The sequence below is a fragment of the Odocoileus virginianus genome, chromosome 4 (genome assembly GCF_023699985.2).
Source record: "Odocoileus virginianus isolate 20LAN1187 ecotype Illinois chromosome 4, Ovbor_1.2, whole genome shotgun sequence".
In the NCBI taxonomy this organism is placed as follows: domain Eukaryota; kingdom Metazoa; phylum Chordata; class Mammalia; order Artiodactyla; family Cervidae; genus Odocoileus; species Odocoileus virginianus.
In genome coordinates, this window is record NC_069677.1 from 50,299,333 (window position 1) to 50,324,392 (window position 25,060).

Below are 25,060 nucleotides of genomic sequence, written 5' to 3' on the forward strand. Positions count from 1 at the left end.
TTGGTCTCACTAAAGCAGAATAAGAGTGAACCCGTATTTCCCTCATTATAACATCTCTTTAATAATACCATTAGTAACATCATTTAATACAATCAGATCACAATGGTCTTCTGTATTTTTACCAATTATATGTTGCTATTATATACTATAACTGGCTTTTATGTTAAATAAAACCCCTACCCAAAAAACACACTGCAGTGTAAAACCATGTCCCATTATGCTGAATATACCAAGCCATTCCTTCCCACTTATGTCCCCTTTTATAGAGAATCCACCTTCCATAGTCCTGGCTACTCTGGTAATATGACTAAAACCCCCTCCAACAATCCACCCTAGCATGGCTGAATGATGAATGAAGGTTGGACATCTGTCATAGAAGAACCAAGTCCTGAGCTGGGATGAGCCAGTTGAGACTATAAGTGTTAAAGACCAGGCAATTAGGACATCTTTAGCACAGCCAGAATATATAAGGATCACATGCAAGGTACAGAGTAAGCCACATTACTGGGATGAGACAGAAGAATGAGCAAACACACAGAGAGAAGATGAGAAAAAGACATTGCAGATCCAGTGTAAGAGAGAAAGAAATTGGAACCAGACACTGTCTCATACCCAGTGACCTTCCACTTCCTTACTTCAGTCCCTGCTTTTACCTTACTTACCTGACTTACCTTTTGGAATCCATACCCAATATTCTTCCACTATTCTCACTTTTCCCCCTAAAGCTACCTATTCCTTACAACAAATAACCCTCATTCTCTTTTGTGAGCATTTAGCTTTTCAGATGCAAGTGCAGAAAAACAAATATAATTGTAAGTATAAATAAATAAATAAAACTTTAATGTATATACATATACATATGTATGTATGTTTTAGACTCAAACTTTACTTAAGTGACTTTGTATCCAGAAAATTCTAAGCTTTGTATCTTCTGCAAAACTGATTCTGTTGTTTTATCCATCTAATTTATTGATAAAGAATGTTGAATATGAGTTCTACCCTCAATATAAAGTTAAGGGGAGGACTCTATAGCATGTCATATCTGCTTGGTTTGGTCTGGGGCTGGTTTAGTTGGTAAGTCATGTCCAAATCTTGCAATACCATGGACTGTAGCCCACGAGGCTCCTCTGACATGAGATTCTCCAGGCAAGAATATTGGAATGGGTTGCCATTTCCTTCTCATATCTGCTTGGTTAGTACTAATCCATTACTCAGCACATTACAGATACAATGATTCAACTGATTACTAAACAACCCAATGACTTGTGTAACCTGTCTATATTTATTCATATGGCCTTTAGGAATATTAAGACAAACTTTGTCAAATGCCTTCATAAATTCCATATATTCTATGTCAACTATAGTTCCTAAATTTAGTGACTCTGCACAAAATGGAATGGCAAAGCCTACATGCTGGTTCTGTTCAAGAACATAAAATTGGCTCAATGGTTATTGTCTTCTCTAACATATGCTCACAAATGCCCTTTAATATAGTCCAGAATCTTGTCTGGGAGTTCACTAGTAGTAATTTATGGTCATTCTATACATGGAATGGTATTTGTATGTTATCCTCTTATTCTCTACATGTTCTCAAAGATCACTAAGAGTGGCTCTGTAATCCTATTGAAATATACTATGAAAAACGACAGAAATGGTATGGACCTAAAGGAAGCAGAAGATATTAAGAAGAGGTGGCAAGAGTACACAGAAGAACTGTACAAAAAAGATCTTCATGACCAGATAATCATGATGATGTGATCACTCACCTAGAGCCAGACATCCTGGAATGTGAAGTCAAGTGGGCCTTAGAAAGCATCACTACGAACAAAGCTAGTGGAGGTGATGGAATTTCTGTTGAGCTATTTCAAATCCTGAAAGGTGATGCTGTGAAAGTGCTGCACTCAATATGCTAGCAAATTTGGAAAACTCAGCAGTGGCCACAGGACTGGAAAAAGTCAGTTTTCATTCCAATCCCTAATAAAGGCAATCCCAAAGAATGCTCAAACTACCACACAATTGCACCCATCTCACATGCTAGTAAAGTAATGCTCAAAATTCTCCAAGTTAGGCTTCAGCAATATGTGAACTGAGAACTTCCAGATGGTCAAGCTGGTTTTAGAAACGGCAGAGGAACCAGAGATCAAATTGCCAATATCCGCTGGATTATCGAAAAAGCAGGAGAGTTCCAGAAAAACATCTATTTCTGCTTTATTGACTACGCAAAAGCCTTCGACTGTTTGGATCACAATAAACTGTGGAAAATTCTTCAAGAGATGGGAATACCAGACCACCTGACCTGCCTCTTGAGAAACCTGTATGCAGGTCAGGAAGCAACAGTTAGAAATGGATATGGAACAACAGACTGGTTCCAAATAGGAAAAGGAGTACATCAGGCTGTATATTGTCACCCTGCTTATTTAACTTATATGCAGAGTACATCATGAGAAACGCTGGGCTGGATGAAGCACAAGCTGGAATCAAGATTGCTGGGAGAAACATCAATAACCTCAGATATGCAGATGACACCACCCTTATGGCAGAAAGCGAAGAGGAACTAAAAAGCCTCTTGATGAAAGTGAAAGAGGAGAGTGAAAAAGTTGGCTTAAAGCTGAACATTCAGAAAACTAAGATCATGGCATCTGGTCCCATCACTTCATGGGAAATAGATGGGGAAACAGTGGAAACAGTGTCAGACTTTACTTTTTGGGGCTCTGAAATCACTGCAGATGGTGACCGCAGCCATGAAATTAAAAGACGCTTACTCCTTGAAAGGAAAGTTATGACCAACCTGGATAGCATATTAAAAAGCAGAGACATTACTTTGCCAACAAAGGTCTGTCTGGTCAAGGCTATGGTTTTTCCACTGGTCATGTACGGATGTGACAGTTGGATGGTGGAGAAAGCTGAGCACCAAAAAATTGATGCTTTTGAACTATAGTATTGGAGAAGACTCTTGAGAGTCCCTTGGACTGCAAGGAGATCCAACCAGTCCATCCTAAAGGAGATCAGTCCTGGGTGTTCATTGGAAGGACTGATGCTGAAGCTGAAACTCCAGTACTTTGGCCACCTCATGCGAAGAGTTGATTCATTGGAAAAGACCCTGATGCTGGGAGGGATTGGGGGCAGGAGGAGAAGGGGACTGACAGAGGATGAGATGGCTGGATGGCATCACCAACTCGATGGGCATGAGTTTGAGTAAACTCCAGGAGTTGGTGATGGACAGGGAGGCCTGGCGTGCTGCGATTCATGGGGTCGCAAAGAGTTAGACATGACGGAGCGACTGAACTGAACTGAACTGATCAGTCCCCAGGAATATAATTCATCCAGGTCAAGAGACCTGAACTAATGCAGAACATACGCATATTTTCTTACAGTCCCTTTGCCCATCATGAGTTTTGGTTTCTTCTCATCAATTTAAAAATTCTTACTCTAAAGAACTTTCATCCTTAGCCTATTAATCACAGTTCTTTCCCTGTTCCTGGGAAAATGCTGTGTCCTTATTTTAAAGAAAACTCTTGCTGGATAGAGCTTATTTGCAGCCTGATGTACAAAACACAAATCATATAAACTTCAAAATTGTGAAAATTATTAGAATGTTATTCCACCATAGCAAGCATGGTGGGAAAAGCTGAAATAAGTGAAATATACACGCTATAAAACAGGCTTCTAGATGTTCAGCATAGGAAGCCAAAATACGATATTTACTATAATCTAGGAAACAAAACAATTATAAAATAAATAATAAATCCATAAGAATAGTCTCTAGGTTTCATTTAGTACAACCTAACTGATGTACAACTCACTGGTGAGCTACATGAAACAAGTATACTGAACAAAGGTTTCAGTGCTATTAAATTGTAAATAGTTTTTAGTAAGTAAAACTGCAACAGTAAAATATAATAACACTTTCAAACTCTTTGTATAGGCTAATTACTTAGGACATTTCTGTGAAACCTGAGAAGATATGAAATACTGTAATTATGTTCCCAAATGAAGTAAGTAAACCTTAGCTGTTTTTTGTGAAATATAATTTGCGCTTCATTCTTATAACTTGGTGTTTTATCATGTTGTTTTGTAAGTAAAATAATGACATGTTGTCATTCTTGAGAAAAGAGCTATCATTAGCAGGATGTTTTTGCTTTTTACAAGATGCACTTTGGAGGAGGCATCAACAAATGCAGTATATTAAACAAATGCGGAGCCATTTAAAAATAAATTGTAAACTATACTTCTCAAACGCAATATTTGTACTTTTCAAATTACAGTTATTTAATATAAAATGATGCATATTTTTTAAAAGGTTAAATTAGGCTTCAGATCCTTTTCAAAGCTCCTAACTATGCTTCAAGTGGAAAAAACACTCAGTAACCTCCTAGTGCCCAAGTGAGGCATTCTCTGCTCAAAAAAATTGTTCTCCCTTCCTTTCCCCACCCATTCCATGCTTTCTATGCCTGCATAAGGAAGAAAGAAATAGGAAAAATTTCACTGCTGTAAAAATGATAGCACATATAAAATGTTAACCTTTCTAATAAGTTTTACATTAAAAAAGGTACCTTTACTCAAAACAGTGAGTTAGACACTGAATTTCATTCAGATTGGGAGAAACATTTTGAGACAGAACAGAGGACCTTTTGAGTCATTAGTAACACAGACCGCCTGACCAGTTCATAAGGCTATCAAAACCCTTCCTTTCAATAAGTCAACTGGCAGTACTACCAACTTAAAAACCACTTTGGTAAAGACCATCTACCCAAAAGCCCTATTTCCAGCAATATGCACTTTTCTAAGATATAATCAGTACTGTTCTCAAATTTATACAAAAAGGCAAAGGAACTAGAAAAGCTAAAAGAGTACCGAAAAACAAGAATAAAGTGGGAAAAGTATTTTACCTGATTTCAAGACATACTATTGCTACAGTAATCAATACAACATGGTATTGGTCAAAGGACAGACACATAGATCAAACGGAATATAATAGAGAACCCAGAAATAGATCAACATAAATATGCCAAACTGATTTTTGGCAGAGGTATAAAAGCAATTCAGTAAAAGAAAAACAGCCTTTTCAGCAAATGGTCTTGGAACAACTGGATACCCATAGGTTAAAAATAAAAATAAAAAATAAAAGGATTTCAAACTAAACCTCACACCCCATTAACTTAATTAACTTACAGTGGATCATGGACTAAAATGAACAATATAAAAATATGATTTTAGAAGGAAAAAGCCTAGGAAGAAATCCTCAGGATCTAAACTAGGCACAGTTTCTACACTTGATACCAAAAGCATGATCTATAGATTGAAAAACTGATAATCTGAATTGCAAAATTTAAAACTTTTGCTCTGTAAAACACTGTAAAGAGAGTGAAATGACAATCTACAGACTTGGAGAAAAAGATTTGCAAGCCACATATTTGACAAAGGACAAGTACGTAGATCATATAAAGAACTCTCAGAACTCAACAGTTTAAAAAAATTAAATTAGAAAATGGTTAGGAGATATTTCACCTAAGAGGACACATGGATGCCAAATAAGCACATGAAAAAATAGTCAATATCATTAGTCATTAAGAAAATGCAAATTAAAACCACAATAAGCTATCACTGCATACCTATAAGAAAGATTTTAATAAAAATTAATGACAGTGGCACAATATATTTACAGTGATAAAGGGGGAAAACATGCAACCAAGAATACTGTATCCAGGAAGGCTTTCATTCAGATTTGATGGAGAGATCAAACATTTTATAGACAAGCAAAAGCTAAAAGAGCTTAACACCACCAAGCCAACTTTATAAATGTTAATGTGATTTCTATAAGTAAAAAAGAAAAAAAGGCCACAACTAGAAATATGAATATTACAAAGGGAAAAAGCTCATTGGTAAAGGCAAATATATAGTAAAGAAAGGAAATGAACCAGAAATAAAGCTTGTAGAAAGGTTAAAAAACAAAAGTAAGAAAATCATCTATATCCACAATAAGTAGTTAAGATATACACAAAACAATCAGATGTAAAATGTTGTGTTAAAAAGAGTAATAGTGAGGGGTGGAGAGTACAAATGTAAGGGTGTTAAAATACATTTGAAATTAAGAGGTCAACAATTTAAGACTATATATATATGCTGCTGCTGCTGCTAAGTCGATTCAGTCATGTCCAACTCTGTGCGACCCCATAGATGGCAGCCCACCAGGCTCCTCCATCCCTTGGATTCTCCAGGCCAGAATACTGGAGTGGGTTTCCATTTCCTTTTCCAATGCATGCATGCATGCAAAGTCGCTTCAGTTGTGTCCGACTCTGTGCGACCCTATGGATAGTGGCCCACCAGGCTCCGCTGTCTAAGGGATTCTCTAGGCAAGAATATTGAAGTGGGTTGCCATTTCCATATATATATATATATATATATATATATATATATATATATACATATATATATATACACATAAAGAATCTGTCTACAATGCAGGAGACCCGGGTTCGATTCCTGGATCAGGAAGATCCTCTGGAGAAGGAAAAAGCTATATATAAGCCTCATGGTAAACCAAAAACCAAAAATTAATAATAGATACAAACATACACACACAAAAAGGAATCCAAACACAGCACTAAAGATAGTCATCAAACCACAAGAGAAAAGAACAAAAGAAGAAAGGAACAACAAAGATCTGAAATAAATTAACAAAATGCCAATAAGAACATAGACATCAATAATTACTTTAAATATCAGTCAGTTCAGTTCAGTTCAGTCGCTCAGTTGTGTCCGTCTCTTTGCAACCCCATGAAATGCAGCACGCCAGGCCTCCCTGTCCATCACCAACTCCCGGAGTTTACTCAAACTCATGCCCATCTAGTCAGTGACACTATCCAGCCATCTCATCCTCTGTTGTCCCCTTCTCCTCCACTCGCAGCATCAGGGTCTTTTCCAATGAGTCAACTCTTCATGTGAGGTGGCCAAAGTACTGGAGTTTCAGCTTCAGCATCAGTCCTACTTTAAATATAACTGGATTAAATGCTCCAATCAAAACACCTGGAGCTGCTCAATGGAAACAAAAACAAGACCCATATATATGCTGCCTACAACAGTCTCACTTCAGACCTAAAGACACAAACAGATTGAAAATGAAGGATAGAAAAAGGTATTCATTGCAAATGGAAATCAAAATAAAGCCAGGTTGGCAATACCTACACAAGACAAAATAGGCTTTAAAATAAAGAATGTTACAAGAGACAAAGACATTAAATGATCAAGTGCTCAATCCAAGAACATATAATAATCACAAATATACATAAGCCCTAATATAGGAGCACCTAAATACATAAGGCAAATACTAACAGATATAAAGGAAGAACTTGACAGTAATACAATAATAGTAGGGGATTTAACATCACACTTACATCAAAGGACAGATCATCCAAGCAGAAAATTAATCAGGAAACCCTGGCCTTAAATTACAATAAACCAGAAGAACTTAATAGATATACATAGAACATACCATCAAAAAGCAGAAGAATATGCTCCTTTTCAAGTGCCTGGAAACATTCTCCAGGACAGTTCACATACTAGGCTACAAAACAAACCTTGGAAAATTTAAGAAAACTGAAATCATATCAAGTATCTTTTCCAACCACAATACTATGAGACTAGAAATCAATTACAAGGAGAAAAAATGCAAAAAAAAACATATGTGAAGGCTAAAGAATATGCTACTAAACAACCAATGGTTCACAGAAGAAATAAAAAAATTAAAAATTACTTGGAAAAAGAAATTAAAAATTTATTTTAATTGTAAAAAAAGAAATTAAAAATTACTTTGTAATTAAAAATCACAAAAATGTTTTTCTGGAACTCACTTGCTTTTCCAATGATCCAGTGGATGTCAGCAATTTGATCTCTGGTTCGTCTTCCTTTTCTAAAACCAGCTTGAACATCTGGAAGTTCACGGTTCACATATTGCTGAAGCCTGGCTTGGAGAATTTTGAGCATTACTTTACTAGCGTGTGAGATGAGTGCAATTGTGCGGTAGTTTGAGCACTCTTTGGGATTGCCTTTACTAGGGATTGGAATGAAAACTGACCTTTTCCAGTCCTGTGGCCACTGCTGAGTTTTCCAAATTTGCTGGCATATTGAGTGCAGCACCTTCACAGCATCATCTTTCAGGATTTGAAATAGCTCAACAGAAATTTCATCACCTCCACTAGCTTTGTTCATAGTGATGCTTCCTAAGGCCCACTTGACTTCACATTCCAGGATGTCTGGCTCTAGGTGAGTGATCACACCATCGTGATTATCTGGGTCATTAAGATCTTTAACAGTTCTTCTGTGTACTCTTGCCACCTCTTCTTAACATCTTCTGCTTCTGTTAGGTCCCTACCATTTTTGTCCTTTATTGAACCCATCTTTGCATGAAATGTTCCCTTGGTATCTCTAATTTTCTTGGAGAGATCTCTGGTCTTTCCCATTCTAATGTTTTCCTCTATTTCTTTGCATTGATTGCTGAGGAAGGCTTTCTTATCTCTCCTTGCTATTCTTTGGAACTCTGCATTCATAATAGGTACAAAATCTTGACAAAATTCAACACCCATTTATGATAAAAACTCTCACAAAGTGGGTATAAATATAACATACCTCAGCATAATAAAGGTCATGTATGACAAGCCCAAAGCTAACATCATAGTCAACAGTGAAAGCATTTCCTCTGATATTAGGAATAAGACGATGCCCATTCTTGCCAATTTTATTCAACATGGTATTGGAAGTCTTAGCCACGGCAATCAGGTAAGAAAAAGAAATTAAAGAATTCTAATTGTAAAGGAAGAAATAAAACTGTCATGGTTTGCAAATGACACAAGATTATCCATAGAAAATCCTAAGGATACCACCAAAAAACTACTAAAGCTCATCAATGAATTCAGTAAAGTTTCAGAATACAAAATTAATGTACAGAAACCTATTGCATTTCTATATATGAACAATAAGCTAGCAGAAAGAGAAATTAAAGAAACAGTCATATCAAAAAGAACAAAATTAACCCAGGAATAAACCTACCTGAGGATGTAGGGAAAACTATGAGACACAGATGAAAGAAACTGATGATGAAACAAACAGATGAAAAGATATACCATGTTCATGGACTGTAAGAATATTGTTTAAATGACCGTACTACCAAAGGCAATCTTCGTATTCAATGCAATTCCTACCAAAATATCAATGGCATTTTTCATAGAACTACAACAAACAGTTTTATAAATTGTATAGAAATACAAAAGACCCTAAATAGCTAGAATAATACTGAGAAATAACAGAACTAGAGGTATCATGTTCCCTGACTTCAAACTATAATGCAAAGCTACAGCAATCAAAACAGTATGGTTCTGGTACAAAAACAGTAAACAAGGAGACACATAGATCACTGCAACAGAAGAGAGAGTCCTGACACAAACTAACACACTTATGGTCAATTAATCTACTACAAAGGTGACAAGAATATACAGTAGAAAACTGGATAAAAGACAGTCTTCCCAGTAAGTGCTGTTGGGAAAATAGGACAGTTACATGTTAAAAAAAAAAAAGAAACTTGAACATTTTCTAACACCATATACAAAAATAAACTCAAACTGGATTAAAGACCTACATGTAAGACCAGAAATCATTAAACTCCTAGAAGAAAACAGACAAAAACTCTTGACATAAATCATAACAATACTATTTGATCTTTCTTCTAAAGCAAAGGAAACAAAAGCAAACACAAGCAGATGAGATTTAATCAAGCTGAAAAGCTTTTGCATAGCAAAGGAAACCTTCAACAACAACAAAAAGACAACCTATGGAATGGGAAAAATATTTGCAAATGATATGACTGATAAGGGGTTAATAATCAAAATACAAACAGCTTATAGAACTCGATATAAAAAGAAAATCCAATTTAAAAATAGAAAACCTGAATAAATCTTTTTCCATAGAATACATACAGATGGCAAATAGGCACTTGAAAAGATGCTCAACATTGTTAATCATCAGAGAAATGAAAATTAAAAATCACAAAGATATCATCTCACACCTATTAAGAATGGCTAACACACACACACACACACAATTAACAGAAGTGGGTGAAGATGCAGGGAAGAACAAATCCTCAAACACTGTGATTGGGAATATAAATTGGTGCAACCGCTTTTGCAAACAAAATGGAAGTTTCTCAAAAAAATCCCTAAAAATAGAACTACCATATGATACAGCAATTCCAGTCCTGGGTATATACCCAGATAAAAATGAAAATACTGATTCAAAAAGATACATGCACCACAGTGTTCACAGCAGCATTATTTACAATGCCAAAGATATGGAAACAACTTAAGTGTCCATCAACAGATGAACAGATAAAGAAGATGTGAATGGAATATTACTCAGCCATTAAAAGAATGAAATTTTGCCATCTGCAACAACAAGCATGGACTTGAAGGGTACTATGGTGAGTGGAATAAGTCAGACAAAGATAACTATTATATGATATCACATATATGTAGAATCTAAAAAATACAAACTACTGAACATACCAAAAAGGAAACAGAATCACAGATAAAGAGAACACGCTAGTGGTTACCAGTGGGGAGGGGGAAAGGAAAAGGGGCAAGTTAGGGGTAGGGGATTAAGAGGTATAAACTACTATATATAAAATAAATAAGCCACAAAGATATATTATAGAGCATAGGGAAAATAGCCAATATTTTATAATAACTATCAATGGAATATAACCTTTAAACTTGTGAATTACTCTGCTGTACACCTGAAACATATAATTTTGTACATTAACTATATCTCAATAAAACTTTTTTTCAACCAATAACAACATCAAATACTAAAGATGCAGAGAGACTGGATCACTCATACACTGCTGGTGAGGATGTAATATGCTACAGCCCTCTGGAAAAGTTTGGCAATGTTTAGAAAACTAAACATGCACCTACCAAACAATCCAGCAATTGTACTTGAGCATTTATCCTCTGAAAATAAAAACACAAGTTCACATAAAAACCTGTACACTAATATTTACTGTAACTTTATACATAATAGCCCCAAACAGGAAAAACTCAGATGTTCTTCAACAGGTTAAATAAATTGCAGTACATTTATACCATGGAATGCTACTCAGCAATACAAAGGAATAAACTACAAATACATGCAACAATATGTATAAAACTCCAGAAAATTACACTGATTCAAAAAAAAACTAATCCCAAAGACTACATATTGCATAATCCCATTTTTATAACATTCTTGAGGTGACAAAATTATTGGGAGACCAGATCACTGGTTGCTAGAGGTCATGAATTGGGGGTAGGATAGTGGAGGGATATGAAAGCAGAGGCTGAGATGAATGTAGCTATAAAAGGGCAACATGAGGAATCTTTGTTGTCACAGAATCCTTAACTATGTCAATGTCAATGTCTGGTTGTGATATCTAGTAGAGTTTTGCTAGATGATACCATTGGAAAAAGTTGGGAGAAGGGTACATGAGATCTCTTGGTATCATTTCTCACAACTGCTTGTGAGTTTACCCTGATCTTGAAAGAAAAGGTTTGGTTTCAAACTAATAAAATATAAAATAAATAAAGCTGGTACTAAAATGCTAGAGATTAATCCACAGAGAAATTTCAATAAGCAATTTTAAGAAGTGCTGTTTTCATATACAAATTATACATGACATACCTATGTTTAGATTTAAATATACCTCCAAAGTATATTTACCCCAACACCTATTTTTCTAGAAAACTTCACCTTAGTAAACTCTGGGACCCTCTATGGCCAGGTAGCAAAAGCATTTTGGACTATAAATTAACAAATATAGAATCTTCAACGCTCTTGGTTACTTTTTTTTAAGTTTTCCCTAATGACCTCTCCTGGGTCACGATATTAAGTGAACAGTCTCTTCAGAAATTATACAGCTTCTTACGTCTTCTGTCATTAGTTTCAAAACTACAACTGCTTAAAAAGACAACACATATGCCCCCACACACATAGACATATCACTGCTTTTCCAGGATAATAGCACTAATGTTTCAACGACGATTTTCTCTCCTTTTCCTCTACTTTAATTCAACACAAAATCTGATCCTAGCCACAGTGGCCCAAAATGACCTGGAAAATTAAGTTTATTTTTTCTGGCAATGACAACCTGTGCTTGGAAATATAAAACTGTTATTCTGAATAAATCTCAAAGTTCCAAAGTACTAAAATTACTGAAACAGGACAAAATGAGCTGTTGCTGGTAGGGAAAGGGATTGTTATCCCAGAAAGAACAGTGTGCTCTCCAGCCCTTGCACTGCCACTTCTGTTTCATAAAATAAACAACTCTGGTCTCTTTATTTTACTTTGTGTCCTGTGATAATAAATATCTCCTGAGGCTACAATCCTATTAGAAGTGCTCATTTTGTCACCATTAAAAAAAACAAGAGATCAGTTCTACTTTTGCAAAATAACTGATTTTTCCACTGACTGTTGAGGTTGTTCTGACTTCTGTGTATATCTTCTAGCAAAAAGGAATATTACTCATTGTTCTTCTTTCTAAAAAGAGTCCATATGTTTCTGAAATAGGTGCACATTCAGAAAGGGAAGAAATATAGTATTATTATTTCGCTAATCTCTTAAGTGTTTTAGTTTTAATTGTGGCAATAAAATACTAAACACGAAGTGTACTATCATTACAAGTGCATTCTGCTTTCAGTCCGCTAGATGAAAATTCCAGCAAAGCTGCTACTTATTGGAAGTCAGAAACAGGTAGGAGTCAACTTTGTCTAGAAAGTACATTTAGAGATATAATCTAAGTACACAAGAAAGTAAGCTGTAGAGTCCAGCAGCAGACAAGGGATGAGTATGGTCTAGCCTTCCAGCCCATTAGTCTGTTTGACATTTTCTGCTACTTGGGGAGATGGGAATCTGAAATGTGTTTATGCTCAGTCAGAAATTGTGATAAAAAAAAAACAAAAAGATCTGGGAGTGGTTGTCAAAAGATTATCTTTTTCTTTCTTCCCTAAGATTTCCTAAGAAGATGAGACTAGTGGTGAGACGATTTAACAATCTTCTCTTTCTAATAAGGTAATGGACTAACTAGAGCTTAGTATTATCTGTATTCTCCACACTTTTCCTTTGTTGGCCACCTCCCCCACCACATTTATATTCTCTTGCAACTCTTACCTATTGCTGCCTATTTCACTAGTGTGTGTACAGTGTAGTACAGTCATTTCCATTTCCTTTATCCTGTATCTTTCATGTAATTGATCAACCGTCCTATTTCCATATGATACAGCAAAAGTACCGGGGGAAAAGGATTTCCCCCACTTCTCTTTCCTGATTTCTACACTAAGCTTTCTTGCCTACACACAGCAAAAAAGGAAACATAGCAGGGGCTTCTCGAGAAAGAAGCCATTAGTGTTAGTCACTCAGTCGTGTCTGACCCTTCCCAACCCCATGGACTGTAGCCTGCCAGGCTTCTCTGTCTATGGGATTTTCCAGGCAAGAATACTGGAGTGGGTTGCCATTTCCTTCTCCAGGGGATCTTCTTGACCCAGAGATGGAACCCGGGGCTCCTGCATTGCAGGCAGATGCTTTACCACCTGAGTCACCAAGGAATCCCCTAGAAGGAAGAGCCTGCGTAAAAACTAACACAAAAAGTGAACAAAAGAACATCGAAAAAGCCTCTAAAAGTCCTCTGTGTCCCTGTACACTGACCCACCCATCCTTTCTTATCCCATAAAGAACTATAGCACAATTTCCAAGTCACTATGAGAGGCTAAGACTTGTTTTATCTTAATAATGAAAGCCCTGGTGGCTCAGACGGTAAAGTGCCTGCCTACAATCCCTGGGTTGTATCCCTGGGTCGATCCCTGGGTCGGGAAGACCCTCTGGAGAAGGAAATGGCTACCCACTTCAGTTCTCTTGCCTGGAAAATCCCATGGACAGAGAAGTCCATGTGGTTGCAAAAAATTGGACACGACTGAGCAACTAAACTTTAATAATGAAATGGTTCTAATCTGAAGTACTCTTATTACTATTATAAGCTAATATATCTGTTTAACATGCTTGTATATAGAATGATGTATGCAAACTGACTAAATAAATATTCTTGAACCAGTTACATTATGGACAATCTAGAGGAATCAAATATTAGGTAAGAAGTTATGGAAAATGAGTAACTGACATTCCCAAAACAAGCTCTAACAGGATGTGGGATGCATGTGCATATTTTTGGTTGCTTTATAATCAAGTACCCAGAACAGTGTCTGGCACACTATAGGCACTTGATAAATACTTGTCGTACAAGTGTATCTAACTTCAGTCTGAAAAACTGCAAAGATGCACTTTACAGGCTAAGCATTCAGCAGACCAAGGGCTACAATCAACTCACTTGTCCAGGGCCTCAGGCAAGCTAAGCTACTCCTGGCCTCCCCACTTCTCTGCATTACACGGACAGCTCCCTGTCATTTAAGATTTGAGAATATAAGTGCATTTATAAAATGATTGGTTTTAGCATTTTTTAAAAATTTACTTATATAAGTATCTTAAGAAAAAACCACATTCTTCAACTCATTCAGTTCAGTTCAGTCGCTCAGTCATGTCCGACTCTTTGCAACCCCATGAACTGCAGCACGCCAGGCCTCCCTGTCCATCACCAACTCCTGGAGTCCACCCAAACCCATGTCCATTGAGTCAGTGATGCCATCCAACCATCTCATCCCCTGTTGTCCCCTTCTCCTCCTGCCCTCAATCTTTCCCAGCATCAGGGTCTTTTCAAATGAGTCAGCTCTTCGCATCAGGTGGCCAAAGTATTGGGAGTTTCAGCTTCAACATCAGTCCTTCCAATGAACACCCAGGACTGATCTCCTTTAGGATGGACTGATTGGATCTCCTTGCAGCTCAAGGGACTAAAACTCTGTTAAAATAAATACATACTCTTTCATGCATTTAAAACACTGACGTTATTAAACATTCTCTACCCTGGCCAGTATTTTTTTCTTAACAGTGAGCTTTTGATCACTTAGCCCAGAATACCCTTTTCCCTGTCTGTCTCTAGGAGTACTTTACTTTCAAGGGCCAATTCCAGTTCTATTCTCTGTAAAAAGATCTTCCCTTGACCATCATGATATTCAGGGATTACTCTCCCCACTTTCTCTATTTTCAGAGAAGATAGTATCTTACATGACATTAAATCAACATTGTCTTTTAGGGTCTTTTTTTTTTTTCTCATGTCATTGTATATCTGCTTCCTAACAGATAACTGGTATCTGAGTATGGGTATTATTTCTTGCAGATTGTTTTGTTTTGTTTCTTTTTATCTCTACCATACCAGGCTAGTACATGGAAGGAAATCATTTGAGGGAGTGTGAGGACACTCCATGTATTCAAACACATCTAGGTACCATTTCTCAGGTAAGCATAGCAAAGCTGAGCTCTCTCTGAACTTTCTCTTATATCTAACTTTAAAGGTGAAGTGAATTAAGTGCAATGGTTTAAAAGGTCTTTAAAGGTAACTAGACTTCCCTTCCAGGTCCTGCTAGACTGCAGTTTACATAAATCTAAAGGACATGCAGTAGAAGTAAGCATCAAGTTAAATCAATGGCATGATTAATGATAACAGGAATTACATGCATAAAAGATAAAAATATACCTGAGAGCTGACTGCAGTTTTTAATTAAAAACTAATGGACTGGTGATTAATCTTAAACTGACTATAGATTTACCTAAAAACTGAATGATAAATGACAGTTAAGTTTTGAGGTTTTAATTCATAATTTGTTAATCAGTTTCAAAGAGATATTTTTAATTACGTTGTTAGCAATGTATGCACTGCCACAGTAAACATGGGAGAAATGACTTTGCCTGAGGACAGATATAAATGAACAGGTAGGAAAATAGCATAGCAATGGTGAAAAGAATTGAATGTTAACCAGATTAAATGAGTTGATATCTATAAAAGGCCTTAAAACATGGTAAAAGATAAGAATTAAGGTGAAACTGAAATAGACCCTTATAGAGAGACACCCTTAAAATTTTTGCATCACAAAAAGTTACAAACTAGGACTTCCCAGGTGGCACAGTGGACTGTGCCAATGCAGCCTGCCAATGCAGAGGACATGGGTCTTCCTGATCCAGAAGATTCCATATGCTGCGGAGCAACTAAGCCCATGTGCCACAACTACTGAAATCTGTGTGCTCTCAGGCCTGCAACAAAGAGTAGCCCCCACTCCCTGCAAATAGAAAAAGCCCTTGCACACCAGTGAAGACCCAGCACAGCCATGAATAAATAAAAATTATTAAAAAAAAGTTACAAACTAAAATTTTTTGGTCCTTGGAAGAAAAATTATGACCAACCTAGACAGCACATTAAAAAGCAGAGACATTCCTTCGCCAACAAAGGTCTGTCTACTCAGATGTATGGAACAGACTTGTGGACTCTGGGAGAAGGCGAGGGTGGGATGTTTCAGGAGAACAGCATTGAAACATGTATATTATCTAGGGTGAAACGGATAACCAGCTCAGGTTGGGTACATGAGACAAGTGCTCGAGCCTGGTGCACTGGGAAGACCCAGAGGGATCGGGTGGAGAGGGAGGTGGGAGGGGGGACTGGGATGGGGAGTACATGTAAATCCATGGCTAATTCATATCAATGTATAACAAAAACTACTGTAATGATGTAAAGTAATTAGCCTCCAACTAATAAAAATTAAAAAAAAAAAAAAAAGGTCTGTCTAGTCAAAGCTGTGGTTTTTCCAGTAGTCATGTATGGATGTGAGAGTTGGACTATAAAGAAAGCTGAGCATGGAAGAAATGATGCTTTTGAACTGTCATGTTGGAGAAGACTCTTGAGAGTCCCTTGGACTGCAAGGAGATCCAACCAGTCCATCCTAAAGGAAATCAGTCCTGAATATTGATTGGAAGGACTGATGCTGAAGCTGAAACTCCAATACTTTAGCCACCTTGATGCGAAGAGCCGACTCATTGGAAAAGCCCAGGATGCTGGGGAAGATTGAAGGCGGGAGGAGAAGGGGACAGCAGAGGATGAGACGGTTGGATGGCATCACCAACTCAATGGACATGAATTTGAGTAAACTCCAGGAGTTGGCGATGGACAGAGAGGCCTGTTGTGCTATAGTCCATGGGGTCACAAAAAATCAGACACGACTGAGCAACTGAACTGAACTGAAAATTTCTGTAGTGGTTTACTACTAATTATTTGTTTTGCAAATATACAATAAGGATTACTTAACATTTGAAACAGACCCATTTATGTCAGTTCTTTTTTTTTCCCTGAAAAGCTGCTAGATAAATATCTAAGTATAGCACTTGGCCGTTGCTGGAGCCCTTGTGAAACAAGGGCTCCAAAAACACCTGGTCAAATACCATGCCAGAATTATATATCCAGCTTCTTTCACAGGCTGAACATTCTTTGCACTGAATTGAATTCTACAGTTTTGACTATTAAAATTATTCCCTTCCCCACTCCACCAATTCACGGCAGATTCCCTGACTAAAATAAATATAAAACCTCTGAATTCATTCTCCCATGTTTTAGAATTAACTGTTAAAAATTCTCCTAATGTTGTGCTGTAATAACATAATATCATACCTTTTGGATTTCTTCAGGTAATGCATGTATGGGAACATGACGATCCATAATTTCCCAAAATATACTGAAGGAACTTTGAAGTAAAATAATCTAAAAACATTGATGGTGATAATTAGAATTAAAACAATATGAAGAAAATTTAAATTAAAATATAAATTCCTACAAGTATTTGGGAATCAATGGGGATAACTATTTCCACAGATGCTTGTTTCATCAACTCAATGTTAAAAGGTACAAATGAGGTTTTCTCATGTGGTTATTAGGCCAATAGAACAGGAAGGACTAGAGAGACTACTGAATTAAAAATCACATTTTCTTTCTTTGGAACTTTATAATTGTAACTTCTGTAGTGGCATACAACTAGGTATTTGTTTTGCAAATACAGATTAAGGATCACAAAATTTTAAACAGATCCATTTATTTCATTTAAAAGAAAAGTTTCTCCCCTGAAAAGCTGCTGGAAAAAATATCTATAGAATAGTTTAGCAGATAAAAAAAACAACTGTGACATGAATGCTGGTTTAAATGAAGTACAGGAAAAAATAGTTATCAAGTTAAATATGATAGGCAAGCACTGAACAGAAAAATCACTAAAGCATAAGAAGCCAAGTGTCAATTTTACCAAAAGTAGACATTTATATAATTTTTACACAGACATTTTACTTTAATAATTTTCATTTTATAATAAAACAATTCAATATAAAACTCTATCATTACTTTCATAAAACCACACAAGATTAATGAAGGGGCACTTTGAGTTCTTATTTTTTTAATGTTTCACAAATAAGGAGAAAGAATAGACAGTCCAGTTTCAAGAAATGAGAGATGTTCATTCATATGTATGGGTGTATACAGATACATATTATATATATATATATATATATATATATATATATACACACGTATATATGGGAAGTGACGGGGACAGCAGAGTAAGATAATACAGGCACAATTCCACAACAGGAAAGGCCTGAGGGCCAGGAGCTGTAGATGAGCAACGATCTAGAAGTTCCGGGGAAAAAATGTCTTATCTTCCTCATGGGAATGGGGAATTAGCAAAGGCGTCCTGAAGAGGTTTACTTTTGGTCAGGACAAGATTTTGACAGAGACTAAAGAGGCACAGTACTCTATCAGAAAAAGTAATCCCAGCCACACAGCAAGATATCAAGAAAATTGTAATTGACAAAAGTTCCTGTGAGGCAGTATTTTTTTTTTAATTGTGTAAGTATTGGTGGAAGGGTGGATTTCCAATCCCCCTTGTTAGCAAAGTTCCATGTTTAATGAGCTGCTGTTTAAAACAAATAACTAATGGGCTGTCTTCCAACCTAAAGATAAAGGTAATACAATGTGTGTGGACAGAGAGAGTAAAGTTAACTGACATAGTGAACATTGGCCCACATAGCCAAGTACATAATAATCTGATATTTGGCAGACTGTCACAGTGATGTGGCAAGAGCTCATTATTCACTGAAAGCTTATTATTCTCATTTCTGTCATTTTACAGTGAGCTCACCATCAGTAAAATAAGATGGCTTCATCTTAATGAAACTCTATTGTGAGCAGAATTTTTCCTAAAATTACCAACTAAATTTCCTTTTTAAAATTTCACACCTAAATGTATTTGAGAGCATGAATCTAGTGGCACAGTGGAACAGTTTCGTCATTGTAAATCTAGTCCAATTTTGTGGCCTTATTATACTGAGTGGGAAGAACTGGTAGGTCTGATTATTGAGGAAAATTTTAAAAATCCTGCCATCCAGAAAATTTCCCCACAATGAAGGAAGCAATTTTATTATCACATAAGCATTTAACTAGACTGTGACGCACAGCTAATCTACTAATAAGATTACAAAGACAGAAAGAAATCCCACTTTTTAATATAGCCAAGCAGATACACTCCATTACATACATGTCTTCAAGATAAAAGATAATTAGTCCTCAACAGAGCTTGCTATACTCTATTTCATAGTTTGTTTTAAATTCACCTGGTAATTGAAGTAGCCACCCGTGCTAGCTAACAGTGTTTGTTCAAACGAATACGTATCTCTAGACAAAGCACTTGATTGCTAGAAGCACTAAACCCCAAAGTAATATGGAGATTTGGGCCCTGTTTCCCTTGATGTCTACATTTTACAGAAATGGCTCCCAGGTCCTCCAGAAAAATATTGTGGGTCTTCAAAAGATTTGCATACATACATGTTAAAGGAACAGAGGAAGCACACAGCCATAAGAGGTTTCCCAAGAAAGGGATGGGAGAGGTCTCTTTCCCTTTAGGCAAGAGGGAAATTTTTTTTTTTAACTTTTAATTTACTCTTTCATTATTTTGCTTTTTTCTTTTTAAATCAAAAGAGGCCCTTTTATTCTCAGACATTACACACTTTGTAAACTGTTCTTCGACATGAGGTGCGGTGATAACTGGCGGCAGCCGCGTAGGTATTTGTGAACCTGCTCTGACAGGATTACAAGGAAGATGTCAAAAATACAGACCCGTCCCCAGTCGTTCACTTCCGACTCCCTTCATGACACCAGTGTCACGCTGGGCCATTAACTCACCTTCAGCTTTCAGGCCCTTCCCTAAAGAACTATTCCTTTAGTGTGTGTGAATCACCATCGATGAGGTCAGGGTCAGGTGAAGAGGGAGTTCACCTCCTGAGACCTTCTGAAGGGGCAGGATTTTCCAAATAGAAACTAACTGCAAGTCCAGCCAAAATCAGCTGCAAGGGTTTTGAAATCTGTCCCTTTATAACCCCGTCCCCTGGGGACCCGTGAAGGCGGGAAGAAGAGGAGGTGCGGGAATGAGGCCTATCCCAGCCGCGCTCTCAGGGGGAGAAGAGGGCGCCCAGCCGGAATGGCTCGCGAAGATCGACAGAGGCAGCAGCTGGGGGCAGAGGCAAGGCGCGGGGCCCATTCCCCGGGCGCAGCACCACGGCTCGGCTTTCCGGCTCTGCCCCCGGGCTGCCAGCACGCCTCTTCTTCGGAACTGCGCGCCGGGACCAGGTCATCCCCGGACTCAAAAAAGCCTTTCCTTGTCTCTCACCTATACTTCGATTCCGCCGGGGGCAAAACGGCTTTCCTGGTCTCCCAGGAGACCGTGCTGCACGTCGGCCTGACGTCAAGGCGCGGTGACGTCACGACCCACGCCGCTCGCCACCGCGGAAGCAGGACACCCCTGCGCCGCCCCGGGCCAAGTTCTTGGCGGAAGCTTGAAGCCTCCTGTTGGGGTCAAAGAACTGGCTCAGCTTACCCTGGATGCTGTGAGTGGGAGGCAGGGGATGCGAAGGGCGAGGCAGAGGAGGGCGGGCTGGAGGGAGACATTTCTATGTTGGAATGACGGTGGCAGAGGTGGAGGACGAAGTCGGTCTACGTCTCACCCCTGACCCCAGGGCCCTTGTGCCGGACGCGCCAGTGGGCAGTTACTGTTCTTGACCGGAAAGAAGATCCCTTGAGGTCATGGGTGTGTAAAGGGAGCTTATGGTCTCAGTCACTACAGGGAGGGCAAGTTAATTGGGAAGGCGTTGGTAAAATTTTCATCCGAGTCCGAAAGTTGTCGAGATGAAGGGCTTAGTTCTAAAGGTCTCTTGAGACCTCTAGTCCACAATTTATTTACAGAAGGTTGCCCACCCTTACACATTACTTACTTTCTTTTCTTCCTTCAAAATAGTTTGTTGATGACCTACTGCCTAACTAGCAACTGCATACCAGGCTGGGGTGGTGCTCAGTGACTAAATCCATGCAGGGATCTCATTCTCAGTACAGATCTTTCCCTTTACAGGATTTTATGAGATCCAAAACGCAGCTCTTCTAAGAAATAAAACATTCACAGCTTGCTAGCAGGGGAAGAGACTTACTACTATTGAATGAAATGAGGTTGAGTGAATACAAAAAATACATAAAATGCACTTAACCTGACTGGTATTTTTGCCCCAACACCTAAGTGACTTTTTGTTTCCATTCCCTAAAAGAGAGCATCTTTCTTTATCTGGAAAAGATAAGCAAGAATTAAGGGAAGCACAGGATAGCCAATGAAGTGGTCAAGTACAGTATGTTTATGAGTCTTGCAAAGAACTTTCAGGGGTGTTCACCCTCAGCCTATTTCTTTGAGGAACAATGAAGGCAGGATTGTTCCCGTTTTGTAACAATGGGGGTGTAGGTAACACAAAAAAACAATTCATCCAGATCCAGCCAGTGCTTCATCCTGAATAGGAATTACACACCTAAAGCAGGATAGCTCTTCTGAAGTTAGTTTGGCTATTGGATGATTATTAGCATTGATAATATTTGAGTATTTTGTATATATGATAAGGAAACTAAGGATGGGAGAAGATGCAGCTGCGAGACTGTAATTCATTGTGTGGTCTCATCTCACCTGTGCTTATCCATCTGTACATTGGCATTGAGACCAATTTTCCTTCCACTGTAAATGTACACTAGACCTTCACACTGTCCAATAAGATAATCACACGTGACTACTTAATTTTGTTAAAATGAAATAAAATTTCAAATTTCATCCATGTATTGCACTAGCCATATTTCAAGTACTCAGTAGTTACATGTTGCTACCACATGAGACAGCATATAGAGAGAATATTTTCATCATCAAAGAAAGTTTTGTTGAACATTGGTAGACCCAATAAGAATTTCAAGGATAAAATGTTGAGAAATTGTGAAGTATAGCCCTTGTTAAAAGAGTAGTAATGAAAAGTTGTATTCCTGAACACCACAGCACCCACCCCTACCCTCACTCGGCATAAGGAACCAGCCCACCCCACCTCAGGGAGCAAGAAAGAGAAAGTGTTCCTTGTTTTTGCTCCCTTGTGCTGCACATGAGTCCCAGTAAAGCCTTGCTTAGGGAGAAAAAAAAAAAAAAGATAAAGAATTGTAGCAGGGAATTACAAAACAGGTTTTTAAAAAAAAAAGTTTTAAAAGAGTAATTAAATAAGCCTCTTCCTATTGTTGGTGTGTGTTTTGGTGCTTTGTTTTGATTTGGTTTTTTTTTTTTGGCTCTCATTGGGTCTCAGTCTTTGCCTCTGTCTCTTCAGGTTTCTTTCCTTGTCCTTTTTGTTTTTCCAGTCCTTTTCCCTACCCCATTATTAGCCGTACTGGAACTGAAGTAGAATTTAAAGCATTTCCATCATTGGACATATTGAATAAAGTTTTGTTTTATCCTCTTTTTCAATTTTAAACTATGTAAGTTTCACTTTTTACGGCGACTTTTAAAAATAATCAGTGAAAACCAAATTGAACTTCTTTTAGCCTCTTCTCTACATGGCAGAAAGCGAAGAAGAACTAAAGAGCCTCTTGATGAAAGAAGAGAGTGAAGAGTTGGCTTAAAATTCAACATTCAGAAAATGAAGATCATGGCATCCGGTCCCATCACTTCATGGCAAATAGATGAGGAAGCAATGGAAACAGACTTTATTTTGGGGTTCTCCAAAATCACTGCAGGTGGTGACTGCAGCCATGAAATTAAAAGACACTTGCTCCTTTGAAGAAAAGCTATGACCAACCTAGATAGCATATTAAAAAGCAGAGACATTCCTTTGCCAACAAAGGTCTGTCTAGTCAAAGCTATGATTTTTCCAGTAGTCATGTATGGATGTGAGAGTTGGACTATAAAGAAAGCTGAGTGCCGAAGAATTGATGCTATTGAACTGTGATGTTGCCGAAGACTCTTGAGAGTCCCTCAGACAGTAAGGAGACCAAACCAGTCCATCCTAAAGGACTGAATATTGATTGGAAGGACTGATGCTAAAGCTGAAACTCCAATACTTTGGCCACCTGATGCAAAGAACTGACTCACTGGAAAAGACCCTGATGCTGGGAAAGATTGAAGGCGGGAGGCAAAGAGGATGACAATGAACATGAGTTTGAGCAAGCTCCATGAATTGGTGATGGACAGGGAGGCCTGGCGTGCTGCAATCCATGGGGTCGCAAAGAGTTGGACGTGACTGAACAACTGAACTGACTGTGACCCTTTATTATAATTTTTCTTCTGTCAGTTTTTCTCAGGGGAATGACCCCGAGATAGAAAAAAACAAATTCCTCCTAGTTTTTGAAGTAGAGTCTATATAAAGTGATAACCTAGGGCTTTCCACGTGGTTCACACAACTTTGTGTTGTCATGTTAACATTTCAGTTGAGTCGCTAGGTCATGTCCGACTCTGTGACACTGTGGACTGCAGCATGCCAGGCCTCCCTGTCCATCACCATCTCCCAGAATTTACTCAAATTCATGTCCATTGAGTTGGTGATGCCATCCAACCGTTTCATCCTCTGTCATCCCCTTCTCTTCCCCAGCATCCTGGGCTTTTCCAGTGAGTTGGCTCTTCGCATCAAGGTGGCTAAAGTATTGGAGTTTCAGCTTCAGCATCAGTCCTTCCAATCAATATTCAGGACTGATTTCCTTTAGGATGGACTGGTTGGATCTCCTTGCAGTCCAAGGGACTCTCAAGAGTCTTCTCCAACACGACAGTTCAAAAGCATCATTTCTTCCATGCTCAGCTTTCTTTATGGTCCAACTCTCACATCCATACATGACTACTGGAAAAACCACAGGTTTGACTAGACAGACCTTTGTTGGCGAAGGAATGTCTCTGCTTTTTAAAATGCTGTCTAGGTAAATGTTAACATTTATGAGAACACTATCTATGCTTCTGTTTCTGTTATGAATTTGAATTTACCTAATTATCCAGCACAGCATTGCCATTCATGCCAGTCATTCTGCTAAGTAGTATTATGCCCCTTCCTCTCCTCTTCCTGTCCCCACATGAAAAGCATGTGGGAAAATAGGTACTTTGTCTTCAAGTCTAATATAAAGATTAGGAATTTTATCCAAGATCACTCATTTTAAAGTGCCCTCAAAACTGTACAATGGGAGCATGGCAAAATTACAATTGTTATGTCGCTAAGTCATGTCTGACTCTTGTGATCCCATGGACTGTAGCCCTCCAGGCTCTTCTGTCCATGGGATTTCCCAGGCAAGAATACTGGAGTGGGTTCCCATTTCCTTCTCAAGAGGATCTTCCCAACCCAGCGATTGAACCCTGAGTCTTCTACATTGCAGGTAGATTCTTAACTGCTAAACCCCTTGGGAACCCCTAAAATCACAGTTAGCCCAACTTTATTTTTATCTGGTGAATCAGAACACAGTACAACACTACCTCCTCAAAAGTATGAATAAAAATGGTTGCAGATGAGTCCCAGACTGAAAGCAACAATGGCTTTCACTGCTATTTCTGGGTTCCATCCAATGCAAGTGCTGAAGTTTTTAAACGTCAACATTTACTGGGCTCTTTCCAGGCATTTCATATACAGTGTCTCATATACTGCAATCTTTCCAAACATAACTCAGTCAGATCTTGTTTATTGTTTGCTGCTGCTGCTGAGTCGCTTCAGTCGTGTCCGACTCTGTGCGACCCCATAGAAGGCAGCCCACCAGGCT

The 25,060-nt window shown here is 38.1% G+C and overlaps 1 protein-coding gene across 5 annotated transcripts in view; it reads right to left on the minus strand.

Annotated features, from left to right (window-relative positions):
• LEKR1 (leucine, glutamate and lysine rich 1) overlaps window positions 1-20,731 on the minus strand; it is a 202,074-nt gene extending 181,343 nt beyond the window's left edge. For 2 of the 5 annotated variants that reach the window (XM_070466525.1, XM_070466530.1), the window contains exons 1-2: window positions 20,658-20,731; window positions 17,621-17,710 (exon numbers count right to left, since the gene is read on the minus strand). In XM_070466525.1, coding sequence (XP_070322626.1) covers window positions 17,621-17,668 — 48 coding nt within the window. In that variant the 5' untranslated portion in view covers window positions 17,669-17,710; window positions 20,658-20,731. Of the gene's footprint in view, window positions 1-14,401; window positions 14,472-17,620; window positions 17,711-20,173; window positions 20,417-20,657 lie in introns of those variants that run through there. The other 3 variants (XM_070466528.1, XM_070466526.1, XM_070466527.1) reach the window with 2 other exon arrangements.
• Between the last annotated feature and the right edge of the window lie 4,329 nt (window positions 20,732-25,060).